At 41.8% G+C, this 14,416-nt stretch overlaps 1 protein-coding gene across 1 annotated transcript in view; it reads left to right on the top strand.

Annotated features, from left to right (window-relative positions):
- The first annotated feature begins 12,720 nt into the window (after positions 1 to 12,720).
- PHACTR3 (phosphatase and actin regulator 3) overlaps positions 12,721 to 14,416 on the top strand; it is a 52,645-nt gene continuing 50,949 nt past the window's right edge. Inside the window, exons 1-2 of the mRNA XM_009893463.1 lie at positions 12,721 to 12,883; positions 13,780 to 13,857. Of these exons, the coding sequence (XP_009891765.1) occupies positions 12,727 to 12,883; positions 13,780 to 13,857 (235 nt within the window). The 5' untranslated portion in view covers positions 12,721 to 12,726. The remainder of the gene's footprint in view (positions 12,884 to 13,779; positions 13,858 to 14,416) is intronic.

Here is a 14,416-nt window from a genome sequence, read left to right as displayed (position 1 = left end):
GTATAAGGCATAATAATACATGCCTATAAATGCAGTAGAGCTGACAGGCACATTTGATGCAAACGTCCTCTGTTAATATGTTTCACAACATCTTTTTAGTGTTATGTTTCTGTATTAATCCATTTGACCTGGCAATGAATTTGGCTTATGCTTGAGTAAGCGGACCTTTCTTTCTTTTTGCTCTCTTACTGCAAAAGATCCTTGACCTGCTGTGATACGATCTGCTCAGTCTAGACATGAGCCAAACTGTGAGCGATCTGGCTTATTCGAAACAAAGTTGTGGGAATTTAGAATGAAGAATGGTTTTCTGCCACGAGCTTCCCCTGTCGTTTCTAAATATAATGTTATAGGTAGCTTCATACAGAGATTTAGTTTGGATATAACTTACATTGTATGGGAAGCAACAGGCAATGATGAACATCTTAGTTTGGACTCGCATGGATCAGCGTGGTAAGCACTGAACACCCTTCCAGCTCTCATAAAAGCCTGCGGATTTCAGAGTTTCTTGGAACATCACAGGATCAAATCCAAATTATGCCTAGACCAGTGAAATTCAATACCATCATTACACAAAATGATCCACAAAGTCAACAGCAGTCTAAAATCTGTGCAAATGCCGAAGAACAATGGCAAAAATTTCAAGACAGAGCAATATGGAAATCTTTAAATATCTTAATTTTCATTACACGCATAAGTAATCAGTTTTTGCAGCTAAGATATTGTCACTTTCTCTATTAGTTCCCATGTAGGTTTCTGGCACAAAGAAGCTTTCAGGAGATTTTTGTGGCTTTTTGGTGGCATACCCCAAAACACACACAGGCTTCCTCCTGAGGAAGCAGTTATTATAATATTGGGGGGGGTCTTGTTTCCAGCTCTCCATGACTCATGTGAGCAGCTGAGAACACAGTTAAAATATGAAAGCTGAAAAGAAGCTGAGAAGAGGGAGTAGTTATTCCACTTCTCTTTCTCCTGGAAGAACTAAAAAATACATAAATTTAGGTCAGACGGTAAAAATATTCCACGCTGTTTTTCCTTCCATGCTATTTGGGCTTTGTGAGACTTACAAAAACAGGCTCAGGATCTGGTTGAAGTGAACAAGACTATTATTTACTTGTTTAATAAAAACCTCATGCATTGAAATAGAAATTCAGTTCATATTCTGTGGTGGTTTTAAAATGAAAGTTTTGTCACAGATCTGGTTATCCCTTTTGCATTAAAAAATAATAAAATAAAATTAAAAAAAATACAAGGAGACAAGGAAAATGTCCAAATATTCTTGCTGATGAAAGGGAAATGTTAGAAAAACATTCATTAGATGACCGCTTCTCAAAAACATAACCCAAATGAAAATCAAGAGCTGGAGACCAAACAAATACCTGGGATTGTTAGTCTTTAAAAAACGTGAATTTAAAACCAATTGCCAGTAAAAGTAACAAAGCTGCTCTGTACAAAGACACAGCCTCCTGTCATGTTTTTTTTTTTTTAATAGTTATTTTTTGGTCTTTATCATAAGCACTGACCAGCAGAACAGAAGTGTAATCATGTGCTCCCTAGACACTTGTCACTAGTGTAGAATCTCATCCTTTTTTTTTTTTTTTTTACACCATTACATTATAAATTAAGTCTGTAAATGTAGAACTGGGGCAATCTTACCTGTTCAGACAAAATGCGCAGAACAGGATTTGGATCAGCAATTTCAGTATGTATGTGAAACACAGCACAGGGAGGGCTTGTTACAGCAAGGCAGAGCTACCTCCGCAGCCGCCGTGCTGGCCCCGACCACGGAGTTGCCTTGACAAAGCCTTGGGGAAGTTTGTTAGTAGGAAAATCTTGTGCAACTCAGAGTTGCTACAGCCTCTCCTCTTTCCTCTGCAGGCCGATCTCGGGTGAGCAGGACAATGCCTGACGCATTAGCCACACGGTGACACTTCGGGGAACCTTCCAGGCACTTCAAGGCAGATGTGGAGAACCTTTACCAATGCTGCTATAGAATTTTAAATGCTAACACTGCTAGGAGACTTTTAAAATATCAAAAAAGTCATGTCTCAGCAGTTGTCATTCACATTTTAGTTTAGCTCATAGCATTCTTTGTACCTGCTTTGAATATGTTTGTATGCTGCCTCCTGCCTCTGTTTATTTCAGTTTAAGGTAGTTCTTCCCAAGACGGTGTAAGCACAGTGTAGTCATTAAACATCACGCTTGTACATATTACTGCCTAATATTCCTAGAGATCGTAACCATCTGCAGACATATTGTTGAGGTTTATTACGTGACCTTTGCAGTTGCTGTAAGCAGTACAACCTAGCTAGCCCCCAAAGTTTCTGCTTGAAAAGAACATGAATATTATAATGGTATTTAAGACATTTCTCTCCCCTTCTTTCAAATGTAACCATTTCAAGAAATTATTATACATTTTCTGACTTGTTTTTAGCAACAATTGTCTCGTTTGTGTAGAAGGAACATTTTATGATGTCAAAAATTGATGCAAAACTCAGTTCTTGCACTGAACTGCATAAAAACTCACTTGAATTCATTAAATCAGTAGAACTCTGGTTAAATGCAAAGCCTTTCTCCACTAAATTCAGTGCACTATAAGCCTTAGAAAAGAACAAACTAAAAGAAACTCATCCATCTGTGCATTAAAGTAAATTTGCTTTTTCTGTCACAACCATAGCATCATTCTAGCAAGTTTGAAATTGTCATTATATCTATTTTGTTAGTTTATGCACAGCAATTTTATTGACGCTAAAATGTCTTGCTGAAGGGCTCCAGGAAGATACATGCCATTCTGGATGGAGGGTTCTGTAACAGACACGTGTAGTACATGGACAATTCAGATAAGATGGAATTTGGGCTAAAACACAATACAAGGGAATTTTTACTTTATCAAATGTGTAAAAGCCAAAGTCTTGATGAAAGTTAGTGACTTTTGGTACCAACAACTCATACGAATTTGCATGTGTGTTTAGGGGCTTTTGAATTTTGTAATTTAGTAAGAGAAATAATGATCTTTATCCATCCTCTGGAAAGAAAATACAGAAAATCTTAGTTCGTTTCTGGAAGGATGGTGATTTAGTTTGGTTGGCATTTTTGTTTTAAAGAGGAATCTTGTTTCCTGTGCACTTTGTAAGGAAAGAGCTCGTTCTCTGTCAAGTTAGAGTCACAAGATCACACTACTTAAGAAGCGCACGCCAAAAGATGTTGAGTCCTCAGCACCAGCTGTTCACAGACCCACTTCTAATGGGCTGCATTACTTGCTGATGCAGACACAGCCAATATATTACATTAGCAAAAGGAAAAGCAGTTACTTTCATAGTTGTTCTCCCTGCTTGGCTGCTGGGTGACATGGAGAGTTAATGGACAGAGATCGCTGTTCTCCTGCCAAATTCTCATTTTGTTGTTGCCATGTGGGACATTGTCTCTCTATTCTTGTATTTCTTGCACAGGGCAAGGATTACAACTCAGTAGTTTATTTTTCCTAGCTCCTATAATGCAAGAAGAAATCAACCTGGAATGCAGTCATTCCAAGAGCTGCAGAGGAGACAGCTTTATATATTTTGAGTAATTTCCATGTTTGTTCCTCGCCCTGAAGATCCTACCATTCCCACTAGGACTAGATTGTGGTCTCGTTTCAGACAAACAGTGATAATCACTACAGTAAATTTGATAAGCCATCATTTCTCTTGGCCCTTGACCAGTAAAGCATTTCATTTTAGAAGGCATATTGCTTTATTAGCACTTTAAAAGATTTTAACTGGAGCCCATCAATTTGGAAGCAGAATCTTAATTTTTAAAGTATGGACGTCCCAGGAACTCATTAATTTTTAAAGATACACAGATGTCTACAGTTAAGCATGTTGCAGTTTTGTTAGATGAGTGCTTTAAAGCCCTTATCTGAGCCTTGACATAGAGCCATGGTAAGGAGCAGATAATGTTAACTTTATCACAAGATTTAACAGGTGAGAAGTACAATTGCCCACGGGAACTCCGTACTGTCTGACTCTCTGCTCTGTGTCTATGCGCTTATGCATGTGTTTTCAAGGATGCCGAGGACAACAGAGGGTTTGTGGTACCTTGCTGTCTTTTGAAGACTGTTGAGTGTTTAATATAATTGCCTTTTTGGAAAATACCAGTAGACAGTGGGATAAATGGATCTTTAAAAATAATGCTCCCCTCAAAGTATTTCCTACATGTGTCTCATATTTACAGAATGCTACGTGAAGCAGACCGAGCCATCTCTAGAAAGTATTTAACCAGTCATTCAGGTGATAATGACCTACGAAGGGTTTCATCACAATTTACTTACCAACCAAATGTAGAAATCACTGGCAGCTTTATAACAGTTTTACAAGGGGCCAAATTGGATGCATAACCATTAGACAAAAGTTGAATTCAGTCACTGTGACTGTTTTCTATCCACGCTTCTCTGTAGCTGTTCTGCTTTATGTCATGTTTTTGTTGCCTGAGTATTTCTTCTTCCAAATCTCTGTCCTGTCCTGTTCTGTATAGCAGGCCTGGAGTATGCACCAGAGACTGTTGACTAATGCATATTTGTTGCCAACGGCTGTGAGGAAAGTGAAAGTGCAAAGCAGCAGGAGTGACAAAGAAAAAAAGAAAAAAAGGCAGATGCTCTTGTGTTTCACAAAGCAGAATGTTTTCTATCTGCAATAGTGGCATTGAACAGTGACGGAGCACTGACAGAGCGCTGTGGTGCATTTGAGGGAAGAAGGAAATTATGCATTAAATTACAAGAGCATAAAAGTTCACAGGACATGAGGATTTGATTATTTCTCTAATATACAAATTTGGGGTAGATATAAAGTGAGAGCTGATTGTATGTCTGAGAGACACAGACTCCCATAAACAGAGGGAACTCTAAGCAGGTCAATTCTGAGGCACGAATCCCAGAAAAAAGCAATGCGTAGTTCCTGTTAAGTACTGTGGTGCCCTTACACCAATGACTACCCTGGGCGTTCCCTGTCCCTCTAAATGTAACTGCGATCAGGGACAGGCTGCAGTGAAACGGATTTGAAGGTGCCTCTTGGAGACAGCACAGGGTGTGTTTCAGTCTGCAGACTCCCTCAGAAGCTATAAAAAACATCCTTTCAACAGGTTTGCAGCAAGGCTACAGCTAATTAAACAACTGTAGGTGATGAAACACTGGTCCTGCAGTGCAGATAAGAGCTTTGCTACTACGAGTGCCTGGCAAGCCTAATTCAAGCCATTCCTGTACTTCCTGGGCTCGGCCTCCCTCGTCCTGCGGAAGAGCATCTCTCCAAGAGGCTCGGGGAAACTGCCCAGTCCTGGGAATTGGTAACGGGGGTGGTACAAAACCCTTTGCAGAGGCAGGATGGACAAGGCTCGGTGCAGTCTGGCTCTCGGCCCTCTGCAGAGGCAGTGCTCATTTGACTTTATTTGAATAGGTTTTTTGTGAATCTCGGGAGATGCTGCTCTGTCTGCTGCCTAAGCAAGCTCTCGCTGGGTGAGAGGCATGCAAATGTCAGGTTTCCTCTCTCCAAGAAGATATTGCACAGGCTTGGGTAACTGAATTAACTGATCATACAGCAATCCCTCATTAGTCTTATTTTCTTACTGTTATTTAGTTCTTCCTTATCCAGGTAAAGAATGTTGTGGGTTCCTTTAGGCAAACACTGAAAAACTTATTTTGTTAATGAATTGCTAATGTCACACAGTGCATTGTAAATCACAGGAAGTGCTATTGGGACTTGACACAATGATCCAAAAGCGTGAAAGGTTCCTGATTAATTTCTTTGCTCCTTGGCTCCTATGGCGGTAATGCTGTTAGGTGATATGTCAGCTTCCCAAAGGAACATTTTCTGGAAGAAATCACAAATCTCAAGCATATAAGGCGTATTTTTATCTAAGAGATTTAGCTGGAGTTGCCACTTTCCTGCTCTCTTTCCTTTGATAAGTATAATCTGTTTCCCTGTTCATTTCAGCTAAAGCTGGTTTTAAAATCCAAATACTTTGAAGGGAGGCTCAGCATGACAGAATGGAAATAAACTTCCCTGGCAAGCACAGCCCCCTCCTACCACCCACAAATTATGTTTTGGGGTTTTTTTCCTCCTTCAATTAAAGAAAGATGTTAAATTGTAATTTAGCATACTAAAGAGCAGTAGAAATTATAGAACAAGGATACACGACAAACATTTGAGCATGAAGCAAAAATGGAAGCTCAGACTCTGGACACCACCCGAAAGGTAGAAAGGAAAGCACAATAACTTGCGTTTTCATGCAGGGAAGTATAGAAGCCTAATCAGGATTCACACCACCTGGCTAAAAGCGAGGCGCTACAGCCATGGAACAGCCTGTGCTCAGTGGAAGCTGCACCCAGAGCTGGTTCAGCTAGGTGCTCGCAAAGGACTCCATTCCTCTTTGTCGTTCTCCCATTTATCTTACTATTTTCACCCTGCCTTCAGGTATCTCAGTGAGTCTGAAGTCTGCACAAATTTACTGTGCCAGATTTCCCCCCAAGGTAATTCCATGAATGATGTAGTTATCATGTGGATGAACCTGGCCCACTATCCATCTGCTTCCTTGTGAGATTGAACTGTCGGGTGAGATGAAATCCACAGCGGGAAATCATGAACGTAAAGGATTACAATTTTGCGAACAGAGAGATAAGAATTCAAGCCATTTTTACCTACACTGTTGACCATATAAATCCTTAAAATTTGGATAGGTAAATGACTGAATGTGCACCTCAGTCCTGTTTCCTTACTTTGTTTCAGTATTTTTCTGGTGTAACCAATATGATGTGTCAGAGCAACAATCTATGTCACATCAGCAGCTGTACATCCTAAATTAGCTTATGATGACATTCAATAATGTACTACAGGTACCTTGCCTTTTCTAAATAACTAAACTGTTAGGAACTAGGTTTTTTGTTTCACAAAGGATTCTGTGTAAATTTTTCCAAACCAACCCAAACCAATATTCAGACATTCACAGCTTCAAATAAAAAGTCCTTCAAAAATTAAATAAATTCCAGGTTCATCAACAGTTTTTTTCTCATTTCTAATTTTAGTTTCTCACAGTCATTCAAAATTGGAAAAATCAAAATACTGTATGTTAAAAAACTGGAACAGAAACTTCAAACTGGAACATTCCACTGCAGTGTTCTTTCAAAGAAAGTCAAGAAAGAGAGCACATCTGCAGAAATGCAGGTGACAGAGAACATTTTTAGAAGAAGGAAGAGCTCCATCACCAGAAACCTCTAACCAGTACAATAAAAAAGCTCTTCAGTTTGAATTCTGCTTCTCTGGAACATAACAGAAGTGTTCAGAGGCTCCCAGACACAAACAATTTGCCCCTCTCCTGCAGATTCAATCATTGTGATCAGTTCTTCCTCCTTTAGGATGCTAAACTAAGGGAAAAGGGGTTTGTTCCTGCTGCTGATTCTCTTTCCTAAAGCTCAGGATGGTCCTTCCTCTAAAACCAAGACAACCTTTCTGCCCGCTTTCCCCTGCAGGTTTCTCTCACTAGATAAGTGTCCTCTCTATAGAGCCTTTGTAGAGAAGTGCCATCTCTTGACTGACCTCGCACATGTCTGGCTTGCGTGATTCGGGACTGACCAGTAGTAGACATGAACCCTTTAAAAGCTCAGCTCTCCCTGTGATATCCTCCTTAACATCCTTTTTAGAGGTAGACACTAATTCTAGGCAGCACTGAAAGTTAGTAGTGGTAAAGGCACCTCTATACCAAAAGCTGAAAAGGTCATTTTGATTCCACTCACCATCTCTACCCTCTGCAGTGGACCAAGGGGAACCTTTTTTCCTTTTTTAACTCTGTATCTGAGTTGCAAAGACAGATGCAATGACAATAAAGGGGGGAACATGCAGAGCTGCATTACAAACCAGTTCATCAGAAAACAGAGCACGCCTGCCTTACAGATTTGCCTGCAGCTCTTGTCTGCTGTGTTATTTTTAAACTGCCTGCAGGTTGCAGATTTTTCAGTGGTCCTTCTCCTCACAGTGTACACAGAGGATTTAGCAAGGCACAACTTCCATTACCATGAATTTAAGTTACCAAAACTCCCAGCACATTAAAATTCAGCATCCTTCATCCTCCCATAAACTTCTTGCTGCAATTTGCGTATTCACGAGAGGGCGTCCCATGTCTCACAGCCTCTCTCCATGGCAAGGTCAGTGTAACTTGGCTCTGCATTCCTGATGTTCCCGAGTGCCATACAGCAGCCTGCGGAGCGCAGCCCACAGTTGCTATCATCAGCAACCCAGGCACCGAGCTACAGACTCTTTGGCTCATCATGAAAACCCCGAGAAGATAGACCCAACTGACCGAACCCAGTGCTCAGTCTGACAACACCATTATCACCCAGACATGATTGTCTCAGCACCTAACACATGTGCTGTATAAGTGAAGGCTATGGGGAGGCATAAGGCACTCTTCCATCACACATCCAGGACACAAACTTCACCGTACTCCCAGCAAACCTGCCCCACTTCTGTGGGAGGCTGGATGGGATAGAGTCAGGACTTGATATCTGTAAATGGGAAAGCTTCAATGTACAGACAAACTGCGCGATCCATGCACAATTCCTATAGAGAAGGGACTAACGGGAAAAGTAGTCACCACAATATTTTAAAGAAGGAAGCAGTGGGGCATTTTTCAGAAACGCTGATCAACCAGGACTGCTGCTGATGTAAACAGAAGCTGCAGGTGCTCACACTTTCTGAGGGGTCAGACCCTACAGCCAAATGTGATTAATATTATGGTTTGTTTCCTTCCTCTCTGTTGCCTGGTTTATTCTGCAGCCCAGAGCAGTACCGCAGAGCAATACCCGTCAGGTCAGAACATCTCCCCTCATCTGATTTGAGATGTCTCAGACATGGAACCATTCGCACTCCTGACCACCGTTGGGAGCTCTAGAAGTTGCCCTGGCTAGCACTGTAAGCAGCACGTCCCCAGCATCAGCAGCAGGGGCACAGCCACATTCATCTCCACCCTTTTGACACACACAGAGCAGATGACAACTGTGTGATATATGAGGAGTTTGGTTTGGATCTGGAGCTCCAGGACAGAAGCCTTTGCCCACAATAGACAAAGGGACTTGAAAGTAATTTCAATAGAAACAGCCAACAAGCGTCGGTCAGAGCAAAATCCTCCGGTCCCACAGGGCTGATGACTGTCTCCTTGTGGGACAGTGTGGGACCAATTGCTCTGTCTCAGCAGCAATGGCCAAGCAGAGCCCGGCCTCCCTGTGCCGGGTAGGGTTAGGCTGCTGTGGTGTGGGTTAAGCTGGTGCTTGCCTGACCCCGTATAACCACTGTCCCTCATCCTTCTCTATTACACAGCTGGTTAAGCTGTTGCTCAGCTGCTCGTTTCTCCCTGCTGATTTGGAGAGCCTTGATTTGGCTCTTGGCTGTTTACATTTTGCAGACATCCTCTATGTAATTGCATGGCCTGGCCCCAGGCTACAAGGCTCTGGGAGAAATAACTGCATTATTCCACAGAACAGTTAGCATAATTAAAATATTGACTGCAGATTAAAAAAAATGTGCTGAATATTTCACAGAGTGGTTGGAGGGTTGGCAAGTGTTGGATGCTTGTTGGCTGCAGGAGCTGGCTGCTATTTAGGCGTGCCTTCTCCTTCAGTATTCATTGCTGTATGTGGGAACTGCTTTTTGTGCTGTCAGCTTCTTATCTCCCAAGCAGCCAACCCACAACCAAGAAAAAAACGAACTGACTGGAAATCAGGAGCTCCAAGGGCTTTCTTGTGATTCTTACTGCCAGTGAGACCATTTCCTTGTTATTTATGACTTCAGGACATCTGTCTTACTGTGTCTCTGTCTATTTTTATTTGTGTCCATCTCTCCAAACGCACAGTGTAGGAACTGCATATGGTGAGAATGTACCAGGTGATAAAACCATTTGCTTAAGAACTGTCTGTACCATATGAGAAACATTAATAAAGTTAAAAAGCCCACGAAAACCTCCACTGGAACATTTGTTTTAGCTACTATTCCTTCTTTGACATTTGAGTTCTATCTGTATTTAATCTGTAACCAAAGTCTCAGGGTAAAATCCTTACATTTCCACACCCAAGAGGGCAGAAGTGGCTGGAAGAAACCCAGCTGACAGGGTTGGTAGGAACTACAGAAGCACCGATCACTACAGGGCACTTAGGGAATTCTTAGTGCCTTTGCGGTATCTCCCCATTCTCTTTCTTAGGGGAATATCTGGGACAATAAGCATTGCTAGAGACACATAGGTGTGGGTTTGAACGACTTCCTGGTTCTGTCTACATCCCCTGCTATCCGGCAAACAAGGTAAAATCATCTCATGCTACCAGTGTTAAACAAAACGCGGATGATGCCTAAACCACTTTGCAGACACCTATATCCTGAATGAAATGCAGTAGGATCAGTAACTTGCCAAGGTAATGCTTTAAATCAGCTCTTTATTTAATCTCCACTTACATGCTTTGGCAATTCCTGGAATGGTCGGAAGTGCTTGAGCAGCAGTGCAGTCTCACAAGCAAGGCCCAGGGACGGCTGAGCTGAGGCTGTCCTACTCCATTGGAGCTTCTAGGGACAACGGTCTGATTTACAGTCTGATCTACAGCTCTTCTGAGATGAGCTAATTTTGTGAACATTTCCATTCCCACTCGAGGGATGTCACAAGAAATGGCCAAATGGTATTTCCTGAGGCTTCTATTACAGCTTTAAAGTAATCGTAACAGCAAATTAATAGCAGATCTTCCCTGCCATTTTCCATTCTCATTGCCATCTCTGTAATCGAGAGCAGCTCTACTTCTTCAAAGCTTATTTCTGCGATACTTCTCATTTTCGAATACACAGTTAGGAAAGGAGCGTGATATCTTGGCACTCCAGCTGCGGTCTGTAGGCTACTGCCCTCCTTCTGCGCTAGGCTCCTCGCTAGTTGCTGCTCTCAACTCACTATTGACCTCCAAACTGTAAATGGTAAATATCACCTTGGGTAGACACCATTCTTTCAAAAGCAAAAATGTATTTTTACATACATGTTAAATCTAAGTTAAACACCAAGATAAACTCTGTGGAACGAGACAAAGATGCTCTAAATTCAGTACATGGAAAGAGAAATTCACTGGGCATACACAATGTGTGTGGGGGGGATTGTTACAGCCTTTTCTCTGTTCTCTGTTCTCTGTTCTGATAGTTCACATGGCCAAGCTTTTAGTTTGTCTTCACTGAATGATTCATCTCTATTACCAGTATTTTCAAAATTAAATGGAAGAGGAGGAATGTGTTCATTCCCCTGCTGTGTTTAATAATCTTCCAAAATTTGTTTCCTGTTTACTTGGAAATCCCCACCTCCATGCTGTGATTTAAGCATTTTCACCCTGTTAACTTAAAAACAAAGCCTAGAAGATGCTGTATAGTTTTTATCTTGCAGTTATAAAGTAATTTATGATAAATGTTGTTCCAGAGAGAAATTACTTGGAAACGTACATATGTTCATAGCTCCACATCGCTCATTTAAATCATAACTGATTGTTGAAAAAAATACAATTGCCATTCAGTTTTTATTCATGTAACGCGTCTGATGACTGATGGCAGCTTTCTTTTAACAATCACTGTATTGGTGCTCAAATACAAATCTCAGTAAAGACATCAATAACCCCATTTATGGAACTGTGCTACTTTCTTCCATGGTACTGGCTAGCACACGACTGTGAATAGCCAGTATGTATTGTTTTGTGCAAGACTTGTCTATAAGCAAAACTTACAGCGTATTTTCAAGACAAAATATTAAAAAAACCTAAATTGCTTTTCCAGCTGAAGCATTATCTTTTAATTCCTGTGGCTTGGCTGGACAAAAGGGAAAGAATTTTCCCCTTAGCTCCAAGGAATAAATTTGCACGACAGTTCTAACATTTTACTTACGTAGCACATATCAAACAAATTATTCTTATATAAAAGCTTTGCATTAGCTCACACCAGTCAGTGTGTTCTGTGTTAGCTTATGTGAAAAGAGTTCATTTAAAAGGCAGCAATATCCTGTGGCCTGAGAACAGAACTGGAAGCTGGGAATTCAGACGGGACCTGAGCTTTCTCACACTTCCTCTCAGCTTTTCATAAAGGTCTAAATTTTTCTAAATGAACATTACATTTACGTGATTAACTGGAGGCCGCATGGGCCTGATTTACAATTTACAGATGTGTTAAATTTCTACTGCTCTTATGAAAGCTCTCGGGAACTCTCAGCTCTCCGCCTTGCAGAAGGCTGTAATGCAGTTACACGCAGCCCTTGGGAGGGAGAGTAACACCATTACCTTGGTGAGTCCCAGGCATGGACAAAGGTAGGAAAGCGATGGAATAAGCATAGGGCGTACAAATTCGGCACATCCCCCCCTCTATGGGCCTAATAGCCCTGATTAATCCGTGAGGCACCGCAGCAGTGCAGATACTGAAATATTTGGCATCCAGACAGGTACTGTGCAAGAGCGGGGTCAGGAGAGCCGCTGGTAGGAGCACCGGGCTGGCACAGGGAGGTTGAACGCCTCTCTGACTGGTGTCCCTCAGCCTGGCCGCCGGCTCCAGCAACGCAGGGACTTCCTTTCAAAAAGAAACTTTGCTTATATTGGTGACTGGACTGCATGTGTGTTAGCTGGTGAGCCTCCATTTGCCTGCCCTTTTTAAGTCTATGCTGAAGCATTTTGGCTAACAGCTGGCTTTCCTCTCTCTTCCCCTCTCAGATGAGATGGAGCAGTCCCCTGCAATGCGTTCTGACTACTTGGTCTCAGGGATTCGAACTCCGCCAGTGAGGAGGAACAGCAAACTGGCGACACTGGGCAGGATCTTCAAACCATGGAAGTGGCGGAAAAAGAAAAACGAGAAGCTAAAGCAGACATCTGCAGGTAGGATGAGAACAAGAGAATGATGCTGCACAGAGCAAAGCTTGGCTTGGGCGAAATTTGCTTACGTAGGAAATGTTAATGGTGACCTGATCTAAACCTAATTCAGAGATTTCAGCATGTTACAGATTAATAATGTTTAAGGCTAGAAAGAGCCCATATAGGCTGACTTCCTATATAATACCATATAGTATGTTTAGAAGAAAAAGTCAAAATATGAGAGTGAAGACAAACCTCAACACAGACTGCTTTTCATGGGCTGTCCCTTCTCCAAAATAGGCTACATTTATGGCCCCAAGTATCGTCACCCCTTTTATTTGGGGTGAAGATTATGTAGGTCACAGCAACATTATGAAAAGTGACAGGAGGGAGCTCCAGCATGTAAAATGCCTTCCCTGAAGCAGCTGTCTCTGCGGGAAAGGAGCCCAGCACACAGCACTGCACGCTCTCGCTAGTCTCCAGGGATGTCCCAGGAGATCAGTAAGGAGACAAACTCACTCGCCTTTTCCTAAGATAGGCTGGAGCAATTCCCTGCTCTTGCCCTGATGTCCTGTGGAGTGTCACAGTAAAGGACACCGCTTCCTGAGGCAGCCCCAACGCGCCGTATTAAACAACATGAAGGCTCTAATATCCCCGTTACTCCACACTCAGTGAGATCAGGCAGTAGGTTGGATCATAAATCTCAGCTCTACATGTGGGTGATTTTACAGCTCTTTTAACAAAGGAAAATGCACAAACAGGCTGACCAGTCCATGCGCCCCAAAACAAAGTCCTTGCAGTTCTTTCCAAGCACACAGCAGTTGAGACTAGAGGGAATTTCCACAGTGCATCTTTCTCACACCATTATATGAATACTCTGTTGTTAACTGGTGCTGTTACGTTACTGTTACTTCATGCAGTGCTGGAGAAGAAGATGACAGCACGACAAGGTCGGGATGAGCTCATTAAGAAAGGCCTTCTGGAGATGATGGAACAAGGTAAGTAAAAATTCTGCATCCTTTTTCTCAGAGTCTTTTTCAGGACAATAGGAAACAATTGCAAAAGAAGAAACCTAACAATCAAACTAATTAAAAGGAAAACCTTTAATCCAAATAGAGAGGAAAACTCAGTATCTGCATTAAGCACATCTGTCTTCAAATTCTTCCCTGCTGCAATCAATCCATGCAGTTTAATTTTTGATGTTTTACCATCTTGAATGCAACTCCATCTTCGCTTGATTTATACATGGTACGAGTCTGAGCTGGTACGTATGTTTTATGCAATTGCTTTAAACCAAGCTAAATCCTACTGCCAAGAAAGTCCGCTAAAGCTGGGATAAATATAAACTTAAACATACAGATGTGTTCAGCTAACATGTACAACCCATGAATCCAAATCTCATAAACCGATACTAATCTGATGTTTTCAGCTGTCTTTCTGGTAAACCAAGTTTGTGACAAAACATATTACCATTCTGCCTGTTTTTCATTCACATGGAAAAGGGAAGCATTCGGTAGTGTCATTTTAAAGCTTTTCTGAGTACAAACCAGGTTCAGC

Source organism: Charadrius vociferus, unplaced genomic scaffold (assembly GCF_000708025.1).
Source record: "Charadrius vociferus isolate BGI_N301 unplaced genomic scaffold, ASM70802v2 scaffold259, whole genome shotgun sequence".
In the NCBI taxonomy this organism is placed as follows: Eukaryota; Metazoa; Chordata; class Aves; order Charadriiformes; family Charadriidae; genus Charadrius; species Charadrius vociferus.
Note: the sequence above shows the minus strand (reverse complement) of the source record. Positions and strands in the feature narration are given on the sequence as shown.